Source organism: Pieris rapae, chromosome 13, assembly GCF_905147795.1.
Source record: "Pieris rapae chromosome 13, ilPieRapa1.1, whole genome shotgun sequence".
Classification (NCBI taxonomy): Eukaryota; Metazoa; Arthropoda; class Insecta; order Lepidoptera; family Pieridae; genus Pieris; species Pieris rapae.
This window is the reverse complement of record NC_059521.1, coordinates 5,978,397-6,000,822: the sequence shown is the minus strand read 5'-3', so window position 1 is coordinate 6,000,822 and position 22,426 is coordinate 5,978,397. Positions and strand designations below refer to the sequence as shown.

Below are 22,426 nucleotides of genomic sequence, written 5' to 3'. Positions count from 1 at the left end.
TGTCACACTGTTCTAAAAAGGTTAAATGTCTACATAAAATTCTCAAATCAAATAATTCATTTGGTGCTTCATTAGGTAGTTAGTTACAACCGGGTCGTAGTATAGTCTGCACCTTAATAACCAAATGTTCCCAAGAACCATTGAAATGTTAACCTTAATTTCTACCATTAGAGCAACTTAACACTACTTCCATAGAAATAAAACTCAAATTACTCATTTTTTTTTAAATGTTCTTCATCCTTATCATGTAATTTTCAATGTTCATTTGCATTCGGTCATTACCGCAACATTACTACGTATGGGCACGTATTACACTGCCCATACGTAGTAATGTTGTAGTAGTAATAATAGATGCATCTCTGAACGTATTAGTGCGCGCCCGCGGCATTCAACCCCGATTCTTATGCCTGGTGTGGTCAATCAGTACTAGCAGCCAAGACTCTCTAACACATGTGTATTATGTACCCGTAATTTGATATAGATACCGAGAAACAGTAATTTTATATAAGAAAAAGTAAGTAAGTTGTACGACTAGGTGAAATATTGAATAAAACACATAAATACAAGCTAAAAATATCTATATTCAAAAAAATACCTTTAATATAATACAATACATAGTGCGTATAACAACGGATTTATGTCAAAATGCTACTCTTAATAATTAGCGGACTGATGGACATTTAAGACTTATAATCTGTTTACTTACAACTATGCAGATAATCAAGCTTTTTATCGATTACTTTTGTTCATAGACTCGTAGACTTCTTTAAATTATAATGTAAAACAGTTTCTTGTACATTTGTAAATATAAATTTTAATTGAGCTTTGAGTAAAAACTTAAAATTACAATATTATATGTCAAAGACGGTTAAAAATAATAAAAAAAAATCGAATTAAATAACCATGTCTTTGGTAACCACATTTTGTACTTAGGATAAAAAATACTGTACTGAAAAATTATAAATCCTAAATCTTTTCATATGACATACCTGTGTATAAAATGCCTCAGGTACTACGTGAGGCAGCCTGTTTTCATTTTTTTACCAAGTGGTACTCCAAAACGCTTTACAGAGCATCGCGTATTAAATTAAATCGAAGTTTGATTACTCATTTAAGTGGCAACCCTAATAGTTGCCAAAAAATATTACAGTATCATATGTACTTACTACTCAATATGAATTTGCTATGGAATGGAAGCCTGGTTATCCATATCACACGTTCTTACCTAGCTTGGAAACCATCACAACTCCTAATACCGTCACAACTGTAAACTTCTTTATTTGTAACGGTTATATGGGAGAAAAAAAAATATATTATTTAATTTACTTGAACCTGAAATTCTATCAGCGTTAATTTTTAACTTTATTACACTCTTAAATCTCTGTTGGAATGCAAATTACGGAATGTGGATCGTTTATTAATTGTAAAAAATATAGCTGCATTTAAGAAAATGTTGTAAAAATTAGTCTTACCAGTAACAAATAATCGCTTTTGCTGACAAGGTTCTTACTTGTCAAATGTCTATAATTTCTATTTATTACTCATGAAATATAACACAGATAAGTATACCATCTTAATAGGCAAGATTAAGGGTCTGTTTCACAATGTATGCATAAAGTACCAAATAACTATGCAACACATAAATTATTCGAAAGATAAAAGTTCCGAATAAGATATTTCGCGTTTCATGATGAATAGCGCTATCTGACAGTCGTGAAACGCAAAAATACTGTTTATCCTACCAATAAGTAACAAATAGCTTATTTGGAATTTATCCGGACATTGTGAAACCGACCCTAATTCTATCAAATAAATGTACTTAGATAATTATTACATAACTAGAATCTAAAAATCTCATTAAACCAATTCATTAGCAGCCTCTTCTAAGTCTAGTTTTCGCAGCTTAAGTTGTTATCGTCATTCTACTATAAAAAAAATAATAAAAAAAAACAATTGAGTAGAATTTACGTATGTAGGTTAACATGGTTAGCTGCCGCATTTGTTTTGTATTTCTCCAGTTTCACAAATTTATCTCTTATACTCTTCATTATTAGCTCGTCTCACCTCTTAGACCAATCAAAACAACATCACATAGTGTAATAATTAAAAACTATTCAAAATAATATTTATACTATTAAAATGTGGTAAGTTTAATTTAGTAAATTATTTTGTCACGATCATATATAAATGTTAGGACAAAGCATTCTAAGGGTTGGACCACATCTGGCAGCACGGAATCGCCTTTTTCCGTCGCTCTTTCTCTTTCTGTCGCTTAGAACTGCCATTGGCTAGACCGAGACAAAGCATAATGCGATAGCACGCGGCGGAATCCTTGAGGCGATCGGCATCACGGACAAATGCAATGGTCGGCAGGGAGACTCCGGAACGCTGAAGCGCGCGATAGCATGCTGTCTCACTCTATCGTAAAATGGCGCACGCGGTCGCTCGTCAGCTCACTGTAGCCTGTTCATTCATGCCGTACAATGGGCCACCTATGCTGCAGCATGCTGACGCGCGCGATGCCTTTTTTGTCTGCGGAATGCGACAGCGCGGCACATGGTAACACAGGCGGAACTTATGCGATTCCGTGCTGCCAGATGTGGTCCAACCCTAACTATAACTAATATATGACTTATAGTAAGTTTCTGTAGGAATGTTTGGAAGTATTTAAGAATGTATTACCATTGTATTTGCTTTATTTAATTCTAATCTAAGATCGATTGGTCACCATCAACAAAGCAAACTAATATTTCCATTATCACTACCGAGCAATAACAGTCTATTCAATGGCAACACTGACATACAAGTCAAAACTCCTTTGAATGAATCAGATCGTAATTTGGTGCTGGAAAATGATGAGTCCTGGTCCAGGGACGTATGGACACCAATACGATTGTTAGTAGTTCCAGATATAAGCTCGTTATAATACACCGAGAGACAGTGTGCCGGCTCTGTGATCCCTCTGAAATTGTTATTTTATACGTTAAGAAACCGCATCCAAAAATTTTAATTTGCACTTCCAGGGCGTTATGTATAGACATAACATTTATTACTAACGAAACACAAAATAATCATCATAAAAGAAGATTTTTTTTTAAGGAATGTGTGTGTTTTGGTTGTAATTGGCCCTGGCTCATCATTATGCTGTGGACCAGACGAGTTCCACAGTGCTGGCCATTCTGCCACAGACCACAACAGTTAGTCTGCGCGTTAGACTCAAAAAAAGAAAAATAATAGTACTAATTAAAAGTGTAAGTAAAGAAGTCTTGGATAATTTGTGTATAAAAGTATATAGTAAATAAAATTTAACTTATTATTATTAAAACTACTATAAGAAATAGATAAATAAATGTTTTTGGGCAGGTTAAAAACTAGATTTCGTAGGATTTGTGTTGAATAAGTAGATGTACTTTATAACACCGAAGAAAACTAGATTTAGTTTTGAAGATTTTCAAGCGGAGGAGGGATATTATCCCAACATTTCGTCTCGCTACATTAACAAACTCCCACAAAATGGTGCCTTTCCATGGTCTTACAATTGTTATTCCTTTTCAGTATTTTTCCTTTTAGTTATTTATTTTAGTATCAAAGTAAAGTATTTAAACCAAATAAAGTAATTTTTTTTAGAATTTCGCAAACAATTTTTTTTTCTGAATAATACTAAATATTTTATAATCTATTGAGTCAATAATCTGACTGTAAAATAACAAAAATGATTTTAGGTTTATCTATAAAAACTTTATCAAAATTAAAGAAATTACGAATGAAATTATACGTTCGTTTCCCGGCTAAACGAGCGAAACGGATACATAAACGTATACGGGTATACGTCCGCTTGACTGCTGGATTTATAGAAATTCAAACTTAACATACTTGAGATGTGCTATTAGTTCTCCATCCTCCACTTTCCATAGAGCTGTAACTTGATCTAAACCAGAGCTTAACAATCTGTGCTCATCCACAGCTGCAAGACGTAGTACCTGAAAAAATACGTAATCATCACTACATAGTATAAAACAAAATCGCTTTCTCTGTCCCTATGTCCTTTTGTGTGCTTAAATCTTTGAAACTACGCAACGGATTTTGATGCGGTTTTTTTTAATAGATAGAGTGATTCAAGAGGAAGGTTTATATGTATAATAACATTCATTAAATAATGGAGAAGTACTGTTTTTTTTGAGGTTTCTAATGTGATGTCGTAAATAATTACATTTCTTCCGCTTACATTGCAAACGCAGGCTGAACCCTACGAGTTTTATCAAAATAATGTACTAAGTATTGTACACATTGAAAAGGTCTACAGAAAAGTCGGTGATGGTATATGTCTATCACTTATGGATAACCCAAATTTTTATATACAACGTTCACAGATTTTCTGTAGTGTATTTAGTATCAGCATTGCACCCGTGCGAAGCCGGGGCGGGTAGCTAGTAAATATATAAATACGTATACCAACATTTCATTAGAGTGGTAAGCGTGTTAATATCTACTAACCTCTCCATCATGTGCTCTCCAATGCGCACGGGGCAGACCCGTGCGGGGCTCTAAAATGGCCACTTGTCCCCCGGCAAGCCCCACTGCCACCCACCCCCCTGCCCCACTTACGCACATACAGCGGATGAACGTGCTTGTATTCGATGGTAGCTAAAAATAATAGTTCCTGTCATATTCGTTAGCAAAATTCTTGGGTTATTAATATACCTTGCCCGCTCTACGCCTTTGACTTGCGAACTGGTAGTAAATGTAAATTTACAATTAATTTAATTTTTTTGACGTTCATAAGTGTACTTGTTTACCTATGTTAATAAATATGTTTTGTTTGTTTGTTATAATGTAGGTTTAGCTTGTGCTCCCATAAACTAAGGTCATAATTATTAGTTGTTATCTAAGTTGTCTGAATTGTATATGGTAATATTGTCAACGAAATCGGAAATAATTCACATGGGGATAATGTTTTAAATCAGTTACCAACTTAGGTGCCAGTAAAGTTTCTTGATGGAGCAGGTTTAATGGTTTCAGTGTTTTACTGAAATCCTGGGTTCGATCCCCGGCCGTACACCACTTTCTCTCTCGCTCTAACTCACTCGGTAAAGGAAAACATTGTGTGGAAGAGGCATGCCTTAAACTCATAAACGCTTTCTAGAGTGAATTTCAAGGTTAAGGGCCTGTTTCACAATGTATAGCTTAAGTACCAAATAGCTATGCATCACATAAAATATTCGGAAAGAGAAAAGTTCCAAATAAGAAACATCGCGTTTCATGACGAATAGCGCTATCTAACACTCGTGAAACGCAACAATACTGTTTATCCTACCAATAAGTACTAAATAGCTTAGTTGGAACTTATCTGGACATTTATTTATTTATTTATTTATTAACACTTTGTTGCATTACATAAAAGGAAAATATTAAACATAATTTAATGACAAGCAACTGGCGGCCTTATCGCTTTAGAGCGATTTCTTCCAGACAACCACTTGTGAAACAGTGACATTGTGAAACAGACCCTTAGTTTATTTTCATACGGTTAATAAACTCACCTTCAGCTCATGATTATGGCTAGGAGACCTGGCATCGATCAGCCTGAGCGAGGCATCCGTTGTAGCTGCCACTATTACACTAGAAGGTCCAGGTAGAGTTCGTACTATACTCACTGGAGATTTTAAATGATCCAGCTAAAATATATAAATTTTAAATCAGGTCGTGAGTTGTTCTTTGTAATTGAAAATTGTGCAGTCGTAAGCAAAATGTTACAAAAGACAACGTGGGTCAGGCACAGAAGGCCAAAAAAATATTAAGAAAACAGATGCAATTTGAGCAGGTTATTAGAATATATATTAGATTAGTAGTAATCCTTAGTACGCATTTGAAATACGACCTAATTTCAGACATTACTAGTACATTTTTTTTGTATTTCATTACAGTATGAACCCTTTTAAGTAAAAGTTACCTGTGTGAGAGTTCCTAGCTCTTTCATACCAAAGTTAATATACAGTCAAAACCATTACGACGACATCGTTTAGAACAACATACCGGCTTTATTTACTAAAATCAAAAGTCGCGTCTGAATTCTATGTATTAGCTAATTAATAACAACGACATCGTCTGTTACGAAAATCGGTTTTTATAGTGTGTTTTTACAATGTGTGTCATGAGAAATTACCTGGCAAACAACACTTTCCATAAAGGGATCCCATATATGAACAACCGAATCAGTTGACACGGCCAGACGAAGGGATTCCAGAAATGCAAGAGATAACACTCCCTTTTTATGACCTGTGTAAGTCCAGTTACACTGAGTGATCGCGTTGCCGTCACCCTGAAATATATTATATATACTCATATGACCTAATAATATATGATATAAAGATTTTTTTTAACTTGAGTCACAGGAATGTCTTAGGAATATATATATTTCAAGGACATGACAATATTAAGAAAAATATTTGCTATATATAGGAACTTAATGAGGATTAAAATCATCACCATCACTGTAACTCAAAACTTACTAAGTAAATAATTTATAATATTTGAGTTTCATTAAAGATTTTTTTTTTAATTTATTTTGTTAACTGGCTCTGAGATTAGTTTTAAAAATTAACTACTACATTTTACTTGAAATACGCATTCTATCTACGCATTAATTAACATTCTAATCATCTTACGAAACACAATATTCTAAGCGATTAATAATGTTCAAAAATATTTTTTCAACAAAATACAGGAAATCTAAATTAATTATTTAGATTTCCTAATATTGCACATCGCCAGACAGTCCATTATTTTCTGTCAGAATGATAGTATATTGGCACTTTTTGACAGCCCGCCATTAAATAATTACAATCATTATTTATAGATTTATTTGAATAATTTGTGCGCCAAGATAAGCTCGCTGGAGTTGTGTATGAAGCGGTGTTTAATTTACTTAAATGATAAGCTACTATGGAGAGAGTTATTTCTTTTTAATTACAATACTAAGCTGTATTCATTTCAGTCTGTGGTCGTCCACTGCCATAATTATGACGATAATAGTAATTATATCAAGTAATTGTTTTTTGTAAATTAAATTAGTCTGTGACTAAAGATTATATCTAAGCAATACTTTGTCGCATTCACATTAAAAAAAAGCTTTCAACGAAAATTATTATCGACCAAATTATCCTACCATATTCCTCAAAGACCATAAACGCACAGTCTTGTCCTTAGACCCGCTCATGAAGCTGTTTTCATTGTCCAAGCAATGTATTGACTTCACAGAATGTGTATGGCCGGAAAAACTTTGCAGTTTAATCTGTTTCAAATTAAACCTGGCCTCTTTGTCAGCTCGACCGATTTCGTGTTCCCAATATATAAGCCAGTCGCCGCGCAGATGGCTGTCAAAGACATCACAAAATAATTAGAAAAGGCAAGCGCTTCGTTTGATTGTCAAGTGTCAATTACATTAGAACAGTCAAACGATATCGTGACGTCACTTTTTGACAGTTCAAGTAAAGTGTCATGACGTGTGGGAGTTGATATGGTGTTGCATAATGACCATCAAAAAAACGCGCCGAAAGTTTGTTTTCCATTCTACTTTCTCACCACGCAGTATCATTTTGAAAATGAAATATAGATTAAATTTAAGAAGCTAAACCATGTTTTTTTTGAGGTCGACTTAGGCTCGCTTGTCTAATTGCCTGTTAAAGAGTACCGAGTGTTTTTTACACCGGATTTTTCTCTCGGCCTACACCCTCTGTCTTCTTTGCCGATGAGTAGGGATGCCCATTCAAATTTAATGACGTAAATAAACATATTTTTTTATAAGAACTTACCGATCACTCCTACATCCGTCCCCTTTGTAAGCAACAATATCAAATCCAGCTCTAGGCACGCAAGAAACATCACTAGCGACATCTATTCTGTTCCCTACTAAAGTGACATTGGAGCCGAAACTGTTGGAATTCGATATGTGTTCCAGATCTTGTTTTGGAGTAATATCTATATATTTTTTCAGAGGTTCATCGCTAAAAGAGGACTGTACGCGCTTGTCTTGTGTTATATGGAGAGGTGAGCTTAAAAAAAATAATAATAGTATAATAGCGCCAGCATTGTTATTAGTACTTGGATAAACATAATTAAAATAAATACGTAAAAACAATCCATGTATATATTTTCAACTTCACTTGAAATAACATGACTTTTAAATATTTTGAACATCTCAAATTCATACAATTAAAACAGGTTCAAAAAATCTTACCTAATACAATGTTTAAGCCGATATTCCTGACAAAGATTGCGTATCGTATCGCTGTTTTTGAGCGATCTTTCTATAGCGTCTGTGCCGACTAGTTTAGTGAACCTGGTGTATGCGTGGTATGCTAATTCTCTGTCGAATACAACAAGGAGCTCTTCTTGGGCCTATAAGAAGGAATTAGATTTTTTATAATCATTTAAACCATACATTTTACGTTAAAATATACAAACCCTAATTAACATAGGCCATTTACATAAAATAGCGTATTTTGATAAGGGTTAAAAATTATATGTTAAATAATAGCAAACTAATAAAGCATATCAGTGATGTACGGAAGACATCGTTGGAAAATTCTCGACTATGAATTTCACCCTTAACTTTAGTTGCCAATGTCCTTTTTTTTAATTTGTAGGTTCTATATACCAATTCCGAAGTTAATTAATAAAATAAATTAACGATTATTTCATATATCAAGTATTGCATATTACTGTTAGTAGGATCCGAACCCGGACCGAAGGACCAAAACTTACAGTAAGGGTAGCAGCATCATGACTATCTGGTAAGGAAGGAGGCGTACACGCTAATTCAGGAAGATCAGCTCTAACCACCCTTCCATCTCGGACAGCCCATTCAGCTGTACTACCATCTCGACAAATCTCCAGGAATCCTTCTAATTTTGGTTCAGAATCTTGGTCTGTGGCCTAGAGCATTTTGTCTAGTTTAGTTTTATAATAAATAAAGACTATGCTATGACAGTTGATTTAGAAGATGAAATAGTCGAAAAACAATTATTAACAAATACTTTTAAGGTCAGGTTATCTTCTGCCATAAGGATTTATGCGCTAACCTATACAGTATTTCCTATAAATACAATTGCGAATCTAAAAATCTAAACCGTTTATTATTGATATATTCACGAGTTGTAGTCTTCAACTACAAGTAACAAGTTATTTAAAGTGTATCTTTAATAGGAGATATTCTTGTATAAATGAAATATTATATAAAATTTTCTCTATAACAAATGGTAATGAATATTGAGGTTAACATATAGTATGTGACCCACCTTTTCTGTGTTCGTGTCCTCTTGTTTTGGCCAATTATCAGTTTTACCCGTAGCTTTGTCAAACGCCAGAAAGAATCTATAACATAATAAAACAGGTTTTAAAATAATTTTTACAGTAAAACATTTTTGAATAATTTATTTTCAGTACTCAGCAACTGTTATCTCCATAGTTAGATAGTTGTTTATATGTCATCTATTGTTCCATTGTCCATGACTTTAAAAATCCGTTTTTAACTGTACTACATTTGAAAATCATAACATCACACACTATAATAAAGGTTTTAGTAAAAAGATTATGTATACCTCTGCAAAGCCGGAACACACAAATGCTTCCTGGTCATCTCCGGTCCAATCCTAAGCGCTAGGGCATGTAAGGCATCGAGGAGTTTTCGTGCGAGAGCACAGCGCGCTGAAGCTCCACTGGGGAAGGAACTTCGACTGGTGCACGCCAATCGTAGAGCTGGCTGAAGGATTGATTTGAGGAATGTGTCCTGGAATATGTGCGGAATGAGAACACTAGTGCGATTCGCTGGCTGTGAAATGTATGGCAAAATTATATAACTTAGTAAAACCACCTCGCTGGTGCATTAGGCACAGAGCTAAAATAATAATGAATCCGCTCTTTTCAGAAATGTTAGACATCAGGCATGCCTAAACGGATTACTACTAAACTATGGATTTTATATTTGTGTCATGACGAATTATATCCTCAGTGGCTGTCTGAAGAAATCGCTCGAAAGCGATAAGGCCGACAGTTGCTTTTCATTAAATTATGTTTAATTTTTTTCTTTTATGTAATGCAACGAAGTGTTAATAATAATAATATATATAATCATATATTTTATATCGAAGAGAACGCGCTGCTTTTTCTAAACAATATAAAGAGTGTAGCGGCGAAGTCCAAGAAAGAAAAGCAGACCGAGGGGCAAGTGGAATGCGGCGTAAAAATATTGGAAACACCACTCACCTATAGTCCTCAATCTCTTCACTAGTCTCCGTGGGAGAAGACCACAAATAGAACTGTAAGCTAAGTGGTAGCGTAATCGCGTCGGCGGTTTAGTCGTCGAATAAGTAAGTCGTCGTCGTAAGTCGAATGGTCCCTTCCTTCCACACTTTAATATAGTAAAAGAGACAGAGTGGTGTTTAAGGAATGGGTTAGGACAGAACATGAGGACAGAGAGGACCTTAGGTAATTGGATGGCGTGAACAGAGAGTATGCCTTAATTTCGTGGTTTTTACCATACCAATGTCTGACACAATGTAACGACAAATTATACGCTTAAAAATATATTATATAATATCGTAAATAGATTTCGAACCTGTAACTGTTCCATGACCTTCCCGTCGGCCATGTAAGGCAGCAAGTACTTAAGCAGTTGCAGACAAGCCACAACCCCGCCCTCTAGCGGAGCTGATAAACGTCGCCGACACGAAGCTATTAACTCGCCCATGTGAGGCAAGTATTGGAATATTATTAATTGTTCCCCGTACATACCTGTGTTTGGAAAAATAATAATCACTACAGAAAAGAGAGATTTGGATTCTTTTTTATTCATGTATGTTCGCCGATAACTTGAACGGAACGAAATTATTCATATAAATAAAAAGTTCTACATCATTTTCATTAAACTATTTTTTTTATACGGGGCAAACGGGCAGGAAGCTCGCCTGATATTAAGTGATACCACCGCCCATGGACACTCTCAATGCCAGAGGGCTCGCGAGTGCGCTGCCGGCCTTTTAAGAATTGGTACGCTCGTTTCTTGAAGGACCCTAAGTCGAATTGGTTCGGAAATACTTTAGTCGGCAGCTGGTTCCACAAAGTGGTGGTGCGCGGCAAAAATTGCCTAGAAAAACGCGCAGTTGTGGAGAGAATATATATACATACGAAAGTTCAATGCCGATTTAGTTAATAATTTCATATAATAACTCACCTACTATTGAAGTAAGGCACTTAATAACTTTAATCGCATTACGATCTCCAACAACAGCGCTGTTCACTAAAGATATCTCATCAAATTCATCTTTGTCTTCCATTTCACACGAAGCCAAATTTTCTTTTCCAATATAACATAGGGTAAGCATTTTTAATAGATTTCTAGTTATATATCTACAAGACAAAACCGGACCTAATCTATGTGATAGCCAAATTAAACTTTCCGAACTCATATCTGATATTTTGTAGGAATCATTGTACTCTTTTCTGTCATCACCCAAAGATTTTACAACTGGAATCGTGTGATTAGCTTCTGTACTTTCTGGAATGTCCAAAAGTTCGCTCTCCAAAGAATCGGGATGTCTTTGATCTTCCACAAACTGCAAATAACTGGTAAACATTGGTTTTGGCGTATCTATGTTGGGTGACAATGTTTTACGTATTTCTGGAACAACGTCTCTCTCCTCTTTGAGGCGATCGGCGTTTTTAAATGTTAAGTTTGTATAGAACCGGGAATTTCCAGGCGATACTTGATCTGTGGACGGAGAAGGAGTCTGTAATGTATCCCTGACTGCTGTATTGGAATCGACCGAACCAGTCGGCGATTTGCTTCGGCTGCTGCTACTTTGATTTCTTTCCTTGTCATTTTCAAAATGGAAGAGTTCACTCTCACTTCTATTATCGCCATCCTTTTCTTTTAAATATTCACTAACTTCAGACATTGTTTTTTCAATGCTCGGAGTAACAATCTGTTCTGAACCACATGAAGTATCAGGAGAGAAAATATCCGAAGTAGTTGTTAGAACATTCTTAACACTTTCGTCCGAATATCTCGGCTTCTTGTTTGCCATAGAGCGACTGTGACAGGAATGACCCAAAGCCCCAGTTTGGTAAGAAACGTCTTTGTACCCTCCGACAGCCTCTACCAAGTGCTGAGTGATGTTATCCAAAAAACACTGAAGACCTAGTCTCACCATTAATTGGAGTAGAAAAATATTATGATACAGTTTAATAAATTTCTGTTTGCTTGCCAATATAGCAGACGATGTAGCATCGTTTTCGGTAACCTTCTCAGATTTCTCATAGACAAACTCGTCATCTTCGTATAGATTTAAAATATACTTGAGTAGTTTGTTTCTCGTTTCCGCCGGGCCTAAAGCTTTTGCTATCGTATCAAATAGATGCCACGCTGCTAATACTGAAGTATCTTTATTTTCTAATAGCTGTATGTAATGTTGTAAAAATATATCCAACGCATCGAAATCATTTAATCCAGTGTATAAATTGAGAAGCACTCCCAAATGGGTTATGCATGCCTGAACTTTTCCCTCTGCAATTTTTTGAGCAAAATATAACTTGGTTTTATCCACGTTTCCGTATGATTCGCACTGAACGCCATCACATTCGTATGTGTATATGATATTCAACTCATTACTAGTAACCTCATATTCATGTAGGGTACTCAAAAGGCTATGTAGGATAATGAAGCTTTGTGGAAACGGTATCAAATGTTGCATTAACAGGGGTTGCAGTAACTGAGTCGATGTCGGGGTCGGCAACCCTTTATCTGTTACGGCAATTTTTTTATGGGGCTCTTCATGTAGATGCAATTCTTGTTTGAAAGAGAGACTGGAAGGTTGAACATTCAACAACAAGGACGCAATATAACTAACACACTTCGGTAATGAACGAAAATTGTACTTTAAAACCGCCCGACAACTCTTATATCTTTCGTTGAAATCACCATTGTTCTGCCTCAACGGTCGTATGTAGTTGTGAAGAAATATCTCCACAATAAGGCACCCAATTACGAGCATATCTTGCCTTCGACTCTCTGTTACGAATTGTTTATAAACATTCGCATCAGTTGTATACCTTGTATTAAACATTCTGCTCTTCCTTTCCTTCAGCACACTTTCTAATTGAGATTCCTGAGTCATTTTCTTTAGAAATTGCTGATCATAAGACGCTAAGAACATGTGGTTAGTGAATGCCGTTTCATCCGTGTCTTTTTGTACGGTTTTCTCTTCTACTGGACATAAATTGAGAGCGGGAACATTGGAACGACAACTCTCTCTATCGTCAGACTTGCTAAAGAAGCATTTCGTCCTGAAGTTATCCAACGTCTCTAAAGTCTGTATGGAAGATGCGGGATTAAATTCTTTTGGGAGGTAAATAACTGCTTGGCCATATTCAGAGCGTTGTACTCTATAATGTCTGGAGTGGGACGATGCCCTGTGTTCATTGTATGGGACATCATCCTCTTGCCCTTTGGTAAGAGAACGAGCTCTCGAACTTTTCTGGCGCCGCATCCGTTGCGAGGGAACCGTCAACCGAGATACGTGTTGCGGAAGGCTACTAGACTCGTCTTCTTCGTCAGATATGTCATCTGAACTATCACGGACAGATTTTCCTACAAAAATATAATAACTTGCTTTAGAAATATTTTATTGTTTGTTGTTTGTTGTTTATTGTTTATTTTAAATAGGCTGCTTAACATCTACCCTCTCACCGCCTACAACCTAAAAACCCGAATAAAAGACTGGCTTATGATCACGCCTTATGCAGTATTAGAACTGCTTTTGAGACCCATGATTTAAATACACGTTACTCATTCACTCACTTACTCACTCACTCATTCACTCTCTCACACACTTACTCATGCACACAATCAGGTGTGATGATAACGGTTTAACAAGTAAAAAATAAAAAGGAAATGAACTGGTTAAATTATTTTAAGTAATTAACTTTGTTATGGAAGAGCTGGGAACCCTAACACAGGTATATTTACTTAAAAGGGTTCCCAAATCTTACACTATGAAAAGAAAGATGTACCAACTTAAATGAATAAAGACTTATTATTATTATTATTGTATACCTAGGGTCTCATCTATATATAACATTAATTAACCTAATTTAACTTTATTTATAAAACCTACTCGTATCTCTAGGTGTGGTCCACCGCAATCTGGGCGGGGCCGGTGGTAGTGGCCTCAGCTTGCGAGGTGGGTGTGGCGCTGCTAACAACTGAACTGTAGTACCACGTCGCGTCTTCATATGTTGATCAACAAGAGATAGACACACGTTCTTTGCTTTTATGGCTGCTGACCCAGATAACCTTAAGGTATCATAAATATTGTAAAGAATAATTTTCTCTCACATACTTACTTAAAATTAGGTATGTTAGGTACACTTTGTGCTATAAAAAAACCATAAATTCTTTTGCTGGCTGGATAGTCAACTTAATTAATACATTTGTGTTCTATTATTTTTGAGAACTTACTTTTGCTGACAAGAGATAAATTGCAGTATATCTTCTTACGAATTACTTGAACGCCTAAAGACTATAGATTTTAATTCAGAAACACCTACTTGTAACCAAAAGTTATATCTATCCAATGATGAAGATTTTCCGAAACGTGAGAACTTTCTAGTGCTTCTCTGTGCTTTGTTATAAAGTCCTCAACACATGTCGCCCATGTAGGTATTCCAAGATCCTGTATAAAAAAAGTTGCATGCACATAAACATGTAATCATTATAGTCTAAAAAAAGTATAACAAGGAGATATGATATGAATAGGTATCTTTTTTATGTTCATTACTTCAAACATAAAGCCAATCCAAAATAATTTGGAATATGTATATGTATTACTAAATTTTTATAATTTGTACAATTGTTATGTTAGATTCTTACAGGCAGATCTTCATGTATGCTCTTAAATACTGAAGGATCAGTATAAAATTCTGGTATACACTCATCTGGAGTCCATTCCTGCATTCTTTGTATGGAAGCTGGGTACTCTGCGGGCACCCATTTGTTCCTTACATATTTACATAATGTTTCTTTTGGTGTCCTAAAATATTTAAGATAATTACTTATAGAATATTTTATATATAGAAAAAAGAAAACAACAAATACAAAATTCTAGACAGATTTCTTATTTACAAAACTGTAGTGTATACTAAAGTTGTTATAAACCTTATATATGTACATAATAGTAATAAAAAAAAATATCTAACATAATAATTATACCTTCTAGCAAGATACACATAACAAGTAATATCAGAGAGGGCATCAGTAACATGGTGAGGTATTTGTCCACTGCAACCTGTCACATCATACGTCATGTCCAGCTGACGATCACCTTTATTTAATCTGTATTTTGATTTAGTTAAATCTCTCCAGTTGTGACCTATGTAGAGTATTAAACACAATATGTAAATATCCCCTTAAACTAACTCTAAAGTATACAAGAACTTGCAAGGAATATATGAAGAAGGCGTTCAACATCCTTATTTTCTCTATGCTGTTTTAATAATATAGACCTATAAATATTATATTATTACTAAAGTTACAATTTTATTTGTCACTTACCACATCTTGAGGAAAAATCTGTGACCCAAGGAACCATAAAATGAGCTTGAGGATCATTAACTGATCTCCCAGCTAGAGAATTTAAATGAAGTAGATAGTCCAGATTAGATAATTGTCCCCTCACCCATAGCATACACAGCTTCTCTAATTTCACTGCATTACTTCTCCAACACCCTTCTTCATCTGATACATTATTTTTGCTTTTTACTACTTGGCTTTGCATATTACTCTGTTTACCTTGACTTTGCTCACAAATTAATGATGGATCTAAACAATATACATTGTTAGTTATGGATGGCATCACTTGCAACCACAAATCTTCAGTCAAAAAAATATCTCTGAGATCCAAAGAACCCAAGCACAGACCTCTATCACCCATTGCTTTTAAAACATGTAATAATTGATATATTACAAAAAGACCTCTAGCATAAGTCTTATCTATTATATTTGGACTGAAATTAAGACAGTCTAAAAGACTATTCTCATAATGACTTCTGTATACAATAAATATGTTATTTTCAGACTCTAAAGCAAACATAGCTGCCAGTAAATTGTTTTGAGTATCATATGTTTTTGACACAGGTCTGCTCAACTCTTTAACTTCAAATTTTCCAGTTCCATCCGGTCTCAGTTTGATAATATTGGTTCCATATAGCCTCATAATAACTTCAGAGAGTAATTGGTCATGGTCTAATAAATTTACTATAGCTGTTTCCTTGGTACTTCTAATATTTAGAGAATATTTTTTGTATGATTCTTTCCATAAATTCCTTTGATTATTTTGTGATACATATTGTAATAATTGTGAAAATGTAAGAGGTGAATCGTTTACTTCAGATAATTTGTATCGGGGTAATGGCAAAACTTTAGATATTTTTTTATTTAGCACCTGAAACAAAAAACTTTATAAAATATATTAAAAAAAGCGCATCATATAGCATAATTATGAATCTTACCCTAATAAAAACTTTTTTCCACGGATACGGAACACTTTCACCTGGCTGAAGCGTAAAATCTATATTATTTACAGAGTTATCTACGTCTATATTTTTAAGCCATTTCTTCATCCATGTATTATGTACAACAACTGCAAATAAAGTAGGAGACGATGTTGTATATATGTTTTTACTATTTAAACTAAGATCCCTAACAATACAATCCATTTCGATTTATTTCATCTAATTTATTGTTCTTTGTTTTGTTTTGACTTGAGGATAAACAAAATTATTATAACTGTTGATAAAAGTCAACTTGTCAATGTCGAAAAGACACATGGACTAGTAGACGCACAGAATGTAGTTCATAAACTGATTGAAGAATCCATCAAATTGACTATAGCTGTTTCCTTGTTACGATCGAATCGATCTATGCAATTCAGTAGTATTGTCTGCACTTCATTACGATACAAATGTGCGCCGTATAATATAGAATCAATAATACTTTACTCAGCATTTCATATTTTTGAAGCGAAACTTCTTCAGGTGCATGGGGGTATTTTTTACGGATGAAAGTTCACGAAGATGTACAGTGTTTTTGTCGAAGAAAAGGCAGTGAGCGATTGAGAGAGAGTGAGAAAGGGAGATTAAAAAAATGAAAACTATTGGTTGATATATTCGTTTAGTAGTTACATAATGGCAATTCTATCGCATAGAATTATGTTTAAACCATATTTGATTAAAGCTAAATTAGCTTGCGAAATTCTTATGAATTGAAAACCCCCATCAAGTACTTAGTAGAGTAGGGATAAGAAAAAAAGTTATACCTCCTTTATACAAATTGCTAAGGGACTTCTATTCCACCCTTTCAATTATTTCCCCATTATATCTTTCAGGACAGGACAACGGGTATTAGTTGATTTGATTATGATTTTATCTATTTATTGACACCTACGCGGTTTGATTCATAATTTTTAATATTCAAGTCAGCGCTGACTTCAAGCCACTGTACTGACTTCAAATCAGTTTTCACAGGTTCACAGGGTCTTTTTTCGGTTCAGCACTGACTTGCCTCGAATTTGTAGTCAGTTACTGACCCTGTGTAAATCAGCGACTATTATAATATTTTCGATGTTCGTGTGAGATAATTCGGATGATATAGTATTTCGCGGAAAAAATATGAAGTAAACGCCTAATGCTTTTAATTTAAATAACTCAATATATATTATTTAATCAAATCGCTAGTAGAAGCCTTCGGCCAAAGTGAGCTGCTGTACCAATTATAAGAAAATCAAAATTAAAAGTAATTGAATGCATTGAAAGAAGTAATACCTTTTTATATATTTCTGGGTAGTTTATTATACAGCTATGTGCCTTCGTAATTAAACATTCTTTAGCCGTAGTTCGTGCGTATTTTAAGAAGTGCAAGGTAGCTCTTTCGACGCATACTTCTATGATCCACACGTTGCGGTTTGGAGAAAGTTAAACTAGTGTGGAGAGAACTTTTAAATTTTTTTGACAAGAATACATGTATTGTAAATATAAAGTTGTTTTAAAATTATATAAGTTTGTACCTCGATACACACCTATGGTAGTGAAAGAAAATTATACTGGAACAGTATTTTGATAATATATACTGGCAAACTAAAGGTTTATTTGGCGTCGGTTTTCTGATAAAGAAACACCTAAAACCGTATTTTGTTAGTTTTATAGCAATTGGGATAAAAATTGCTCAAAATACAGAGAGATGGAGCCAATTGGAGGAGGCATCTACTTAATAAGAGGTCTTTGAAAAAAAAAATAACAAATATATATTTACATACATATAGATTTTTTTTTATAGAACAGGGGACAAATGGGCAGGAGGCTCACGTAGGATGTTAAGTGATACCGCCGCCCATTTAGTGTGTGTATTATGTAAATCTTTCAAGGAATAAATCAGGCTTAATTAATTAATTAGGTACATTAAACATCATATTTTAGAGAATCTTGTTCTATCATTCTGTTTTGAGTGCACATATGAGCAGGTCAAGTTACGATATTTAAACAGTTACTCCATGTGGAGGTAAGTTATTTATGTCAATCAATTCTACAATGAAATTCTAAGAAAGTCTTCTTCTAACAAGAATTTACTTCTAAGAGTAAATTTAAAGAGTGTAACTTTAAGAGTCTAATGGAAAGGTCAAAATGAAACAAGAATTTAGTTAGAAAATATATTTATACCAAAAATAGTTCTACAAAAGTTTAAGAAGGTAAACATAATAAAAGCTTTTTATTACATGGAATGATCGTAATAGTCACTTGTTACGTAACTGTCTTAATAGGAACTGTTCGTTATGTCTAATTTGTTGTATTCAAAATATTAATTATATACTTTAAATAGATATGGACATGTATAGTTTCAACATTAACATATAATAAAATATATAAATATACTTCTTTAGAATGTAACAATATTCATACTTATTGAATTACAAAATGAACCCTATAATATAACATTAATATTTCACTCAATACAATATAAAAAGGTAAGACACTTATGTGAAAAAACTTTATGTGTACTGTCTCACTTGCCATGTTGACAGAACTTATTGTATCTAAGGCAAATGTGTTTGCTTCTCAGCACTTTTTGTCACATTATCATATTTCAACATACATTAAGCTCTTGTAGTATAAGAACACAGAATAAAACTTAATTATATAATAAACATTTTTATAATTGAAAAAAATTAAAAATTCAGCCCTTTCCTCTTCAACATTTGCTCTACATACATGTAAACAAACATATTTTAATAAAGACCATAAATTCATGTATATGGACTTCAGTAATCAGTTTGCAAGTTAATCTGGAAATGCTAGGATGTGTTTGACTGCAACTTGTTAATAAAGGGGAAAGATTATTCAACTTTACCAGATATTCTCTTAATGTAACATTTCCATAGAGTATCCTTGTATAATATAGCTTCTGTTTCTGGATTTTTGGCTGAAACAATTCCCCTACCAACGACTATGACATCACCACCATTTTCTAATACTACCTTTTCTGGAGTGTTATACACTTGTCCCAGGTCATCTTTAGAACTTTGAAGCTGGACTCCAGGTGTTAACTGGATGACCCCAGGATCTTTAAAAGTGTCTTTATGCTGACAGACAAATCCTGTGATCAGATCTGGATACTTTTCTGCCATCTTTACCGTTTCATTGGTATACTGTGGTGTAATAAGATTGCCCTGGAGAAACAAATGTTTTTAATTTAAAATCATGTTTGTTATAGAGATTTTTATTGAATCAATCAATACTATATAATTCTTACATCAAGGGGCTTCTTGAAATTTAAGTATTTTTATTCCATTCAATTAATCTTAGATAGTTTTATAGTAACTACTTTTCACGATTTACAGATGATGTTCACAGAAAACAATATAAATAAAAACAACTTTATAATATTGAAATCCATTACCAATATTTAATTTTTTAAGGAAATATGTACTTGAAAAATACTATAAAGTGGTATTGGTTGTGTACAAACAAATATACTGATTACACTTCAAAATCATGGCTTAGTGCCCATAACATATGGTATGCATAGATAACAAGCATAAATAAACTTATTTACCTCACAACTCATTTCGGCAAGCAAAAATACTCCTTTATCTGAATTTGATTTACTGTTAAGAGCCTTTAATATTCCTTCACCAGGCAATGAATGGCAGGTAACACAGTCGGCCCAATTAGTTATGTTGTACAGTCCTCCGGTGTACTGCAATGCAACAGTGTTTCCTATATCTGCATACTTCCTATCCTCCAAAATCAAAAAGTTATACTTGTTGGCCAATTCCTTTAAAGATGTAATAAAATTGCTACTAAAGTCTTCTATTATGTCTACATGTGTTTTTACTAAACAAACATGTTTCCCAACTTTCTCAAGCAGTTCTAAAATTTGAGTTGATGATGTAAGGTCAACAGATATACATAGGTTTGTCTTCTTAACCGCCATTATATTAAACAGCTGCTTTGCAATAGCATTTTTTGACAATTCTGCTCGCTTTTCATAAGCTATAGACATTCTATTAATTTTTGGAACTGAAACAATTTTATTCAGTATGAAATTAAATACACTTGGCATTAAATCCTACTTATAAAATATTGAAAAAATATTTGCATATAAATACAAACCTGTAGTAGGAGCTTTAACATTTTGTAAGTAATTGTGTACATCATTGGCTGTTGCCTTATTTATTTTGTTATTTTCAACAAGTATTTCTATCAACTTTGACATTGTTAGCAAGGCTTTCATTTTAACATCATTTGCTTCTAAGTTTTGCCTTCCACCTTGCTCTCTATCTAAAATAATAATTGCTTCTTCTGCCTTAAGGCCTTCTTTCCTTATGTCATTAACAGTCTCCATAACACTAGAACCTGATGTAACTACATCCTCAATTATTAGGCATTTTTCACCTACTTTGTAGTGTCCTTCTATTAGTTTCTTTGTACCATAGGACTTGGCTTCCTTGCGACGCATCAACATTGATTTTTTAACTTTAACGCTGAGCAAAGTAGCAATTGGTAAGGCAGTATAAGGCACTCCACAAACATGGTCAAATTGACTATCCACTATTGCATATTCATATAGTAGTGAGGTGATTAATTCCTGAAAATCATGAAAAGTTGTTGGTATCAAATGGGTAAGGAGGCACTGGTGCAAGTATTATTTTAATATTAGACAAATAGGACTTGTTAAAGTAGTATTCAGAAATGAGACTTAGTGCCAAGTCTAACTTCTATACATAATTAAATACTTAACATACAACAGCTATAGTTTAAGCTAAGGCTTGTTCCTGAATTTCACTTTTTATTCTTTTCATGTTCATAGCTTTTTTTCCTCTATACCCTGATAATGTAGTCTAGTAAAATTTCGCGTTATCAGGTCTATTTCATTATTTATATAACTGACTATAAGAAATGCAGCAGTCAAAAAGTTTTGGTTCAAACTCGAACAGGTGTTTTTTACAGAAATTGTGTACTTTTATATGCATATATCATAGCTCTATAGGATAACCTTAAAAATTATATTTCAATTTAAAAGTCACATCTTTCATATATAAACACCGGGAATAATGCTGTCAGAATATCCCATTCAAGATTCTTACAATATTTCAGTGATTATTTCTGCAGCAACCCAAAAAGGTAAAAAATACTCACCATAACTTCAGGATAGCTTACAATTACTCGAAGATCAAAGTATATTGGAGTATTAATGCCGCTTTTTGTCATAAACTCGCCAAACTTTACGGCATCTATTTTATAAAGACTTAGAGCTAATTCAATTATCTTTTTATCGTATTCCATTATTTTTAAAAAATATTTAAATTGTCACAAGTTTGTTCGTAAGGTTAGACGAATATTTTGAACTGCCAAAAGGGCCGAGGGGTAATTTAAAAAGTCAAAATCCGTCAGCAGTCAGCACTTTACAATCCGGTCAACTGCCAACTCCTACAAAATCAAAATATTCACCCTGAAAATCAAATATAGACTAATCATAAAAAAAATTTGTTTGAGTATTTATTTCAAATATGAATAAGAATAGATTCAAGTAGTATACAATAGCTGTTGTGATTATGCTTTTGTTTGTGCATTTTACACATTTACCTAAATTCTATAATGACCCAATTATAAGTTTTATAATTAAATAATTTCTTAAAATTTAAAGTTTTTCTAGACATTAGTTTAAGAGCTGTTTGTACTTTTATAACCATTGAGCTATTATTTCGATATTGAGATGTTAGTTATAGCATCGCATTGAGTTTATATTTCATTTAATTTGTTAGTTGGGTTCAAGGATTAATAAAAAGTGTATAGAAAAAAAACTTAAATGATACACCCT

At 33.8% G+C, this 22,426-nt stretch overlaps 2 protein-coding genes across 2 annotated transcripts; both read right to left on the bottom strand.

Annotated features, from left to right (window-relative positions):
- Window positions 1-561: 561 nt before the first annotated feature.
- On the bottom strand, window positions 562-16,836 carry LOC110993558 (WD repeat-containing protein 81). Its single transcript, XM_022259862.2, has 19 exons — window positions 16,564-16,836; window positions 15,608-16,496; window positions 15,266-15,425; window positions 14,927-15,086; window positions 14,605-14,729; window positions 14,172-14,350; window positions 11,231-13,645; window positions 10,616-10,791; window positions 9,600-9,787; window positions 9,297-9,372; window positions 8,764-8,934; window positions 8,237-8,397; window positions 7,812-8,051; window positions 7,166-7,373; window positions 6,164-6,319; window positions 5,541-5,675; window positions 4,495-4,644; window positions 3,874-3,980; window positions 562-2,962 (listed from the first exon to the last, which is right to left on the bottom strand). The coding sequence occupies exons 1-19, from the start codon at window positions 16,768-16,770 to the stop codon at window positions 2,731-2,733; spliced, it is 6,135 nt and encodes a 2,044-aa protein (XP_022115554.2). The 5' UTR covers window positions 16,771-16,836; the 3' UTR covers window positions 562-2,730.
- Window positions 16,837-18,741: 1,905 nt separating this feature from the next.
- Window positions 18,742-21,982, bottom strand: LOC110993562 (uridine 5'-monophosphate synthase). The gene is made up of 4 exons (XM_022259872.2): window positions 21,745-21,982; window positions 20,719-21,193; window positions 20,159-20,625; window positions 18,742-19,772 (listed from the first exon to the last, which is right to left on the bottom strand). Exons 1-4 carry the CDS (start codon window positions 21,889-21,891, stop codon window positions 19,440-19,442), a joined length of 1,422 nt encoding a protein of 473 aa, XP_022115564.2. The 5' UTR covers window positions 21,892-21,982; the 3' UTR covers window positions 18,742-19,439.
- Window positions 21,983-22,426: the final 444 nt, after the last annotated feature.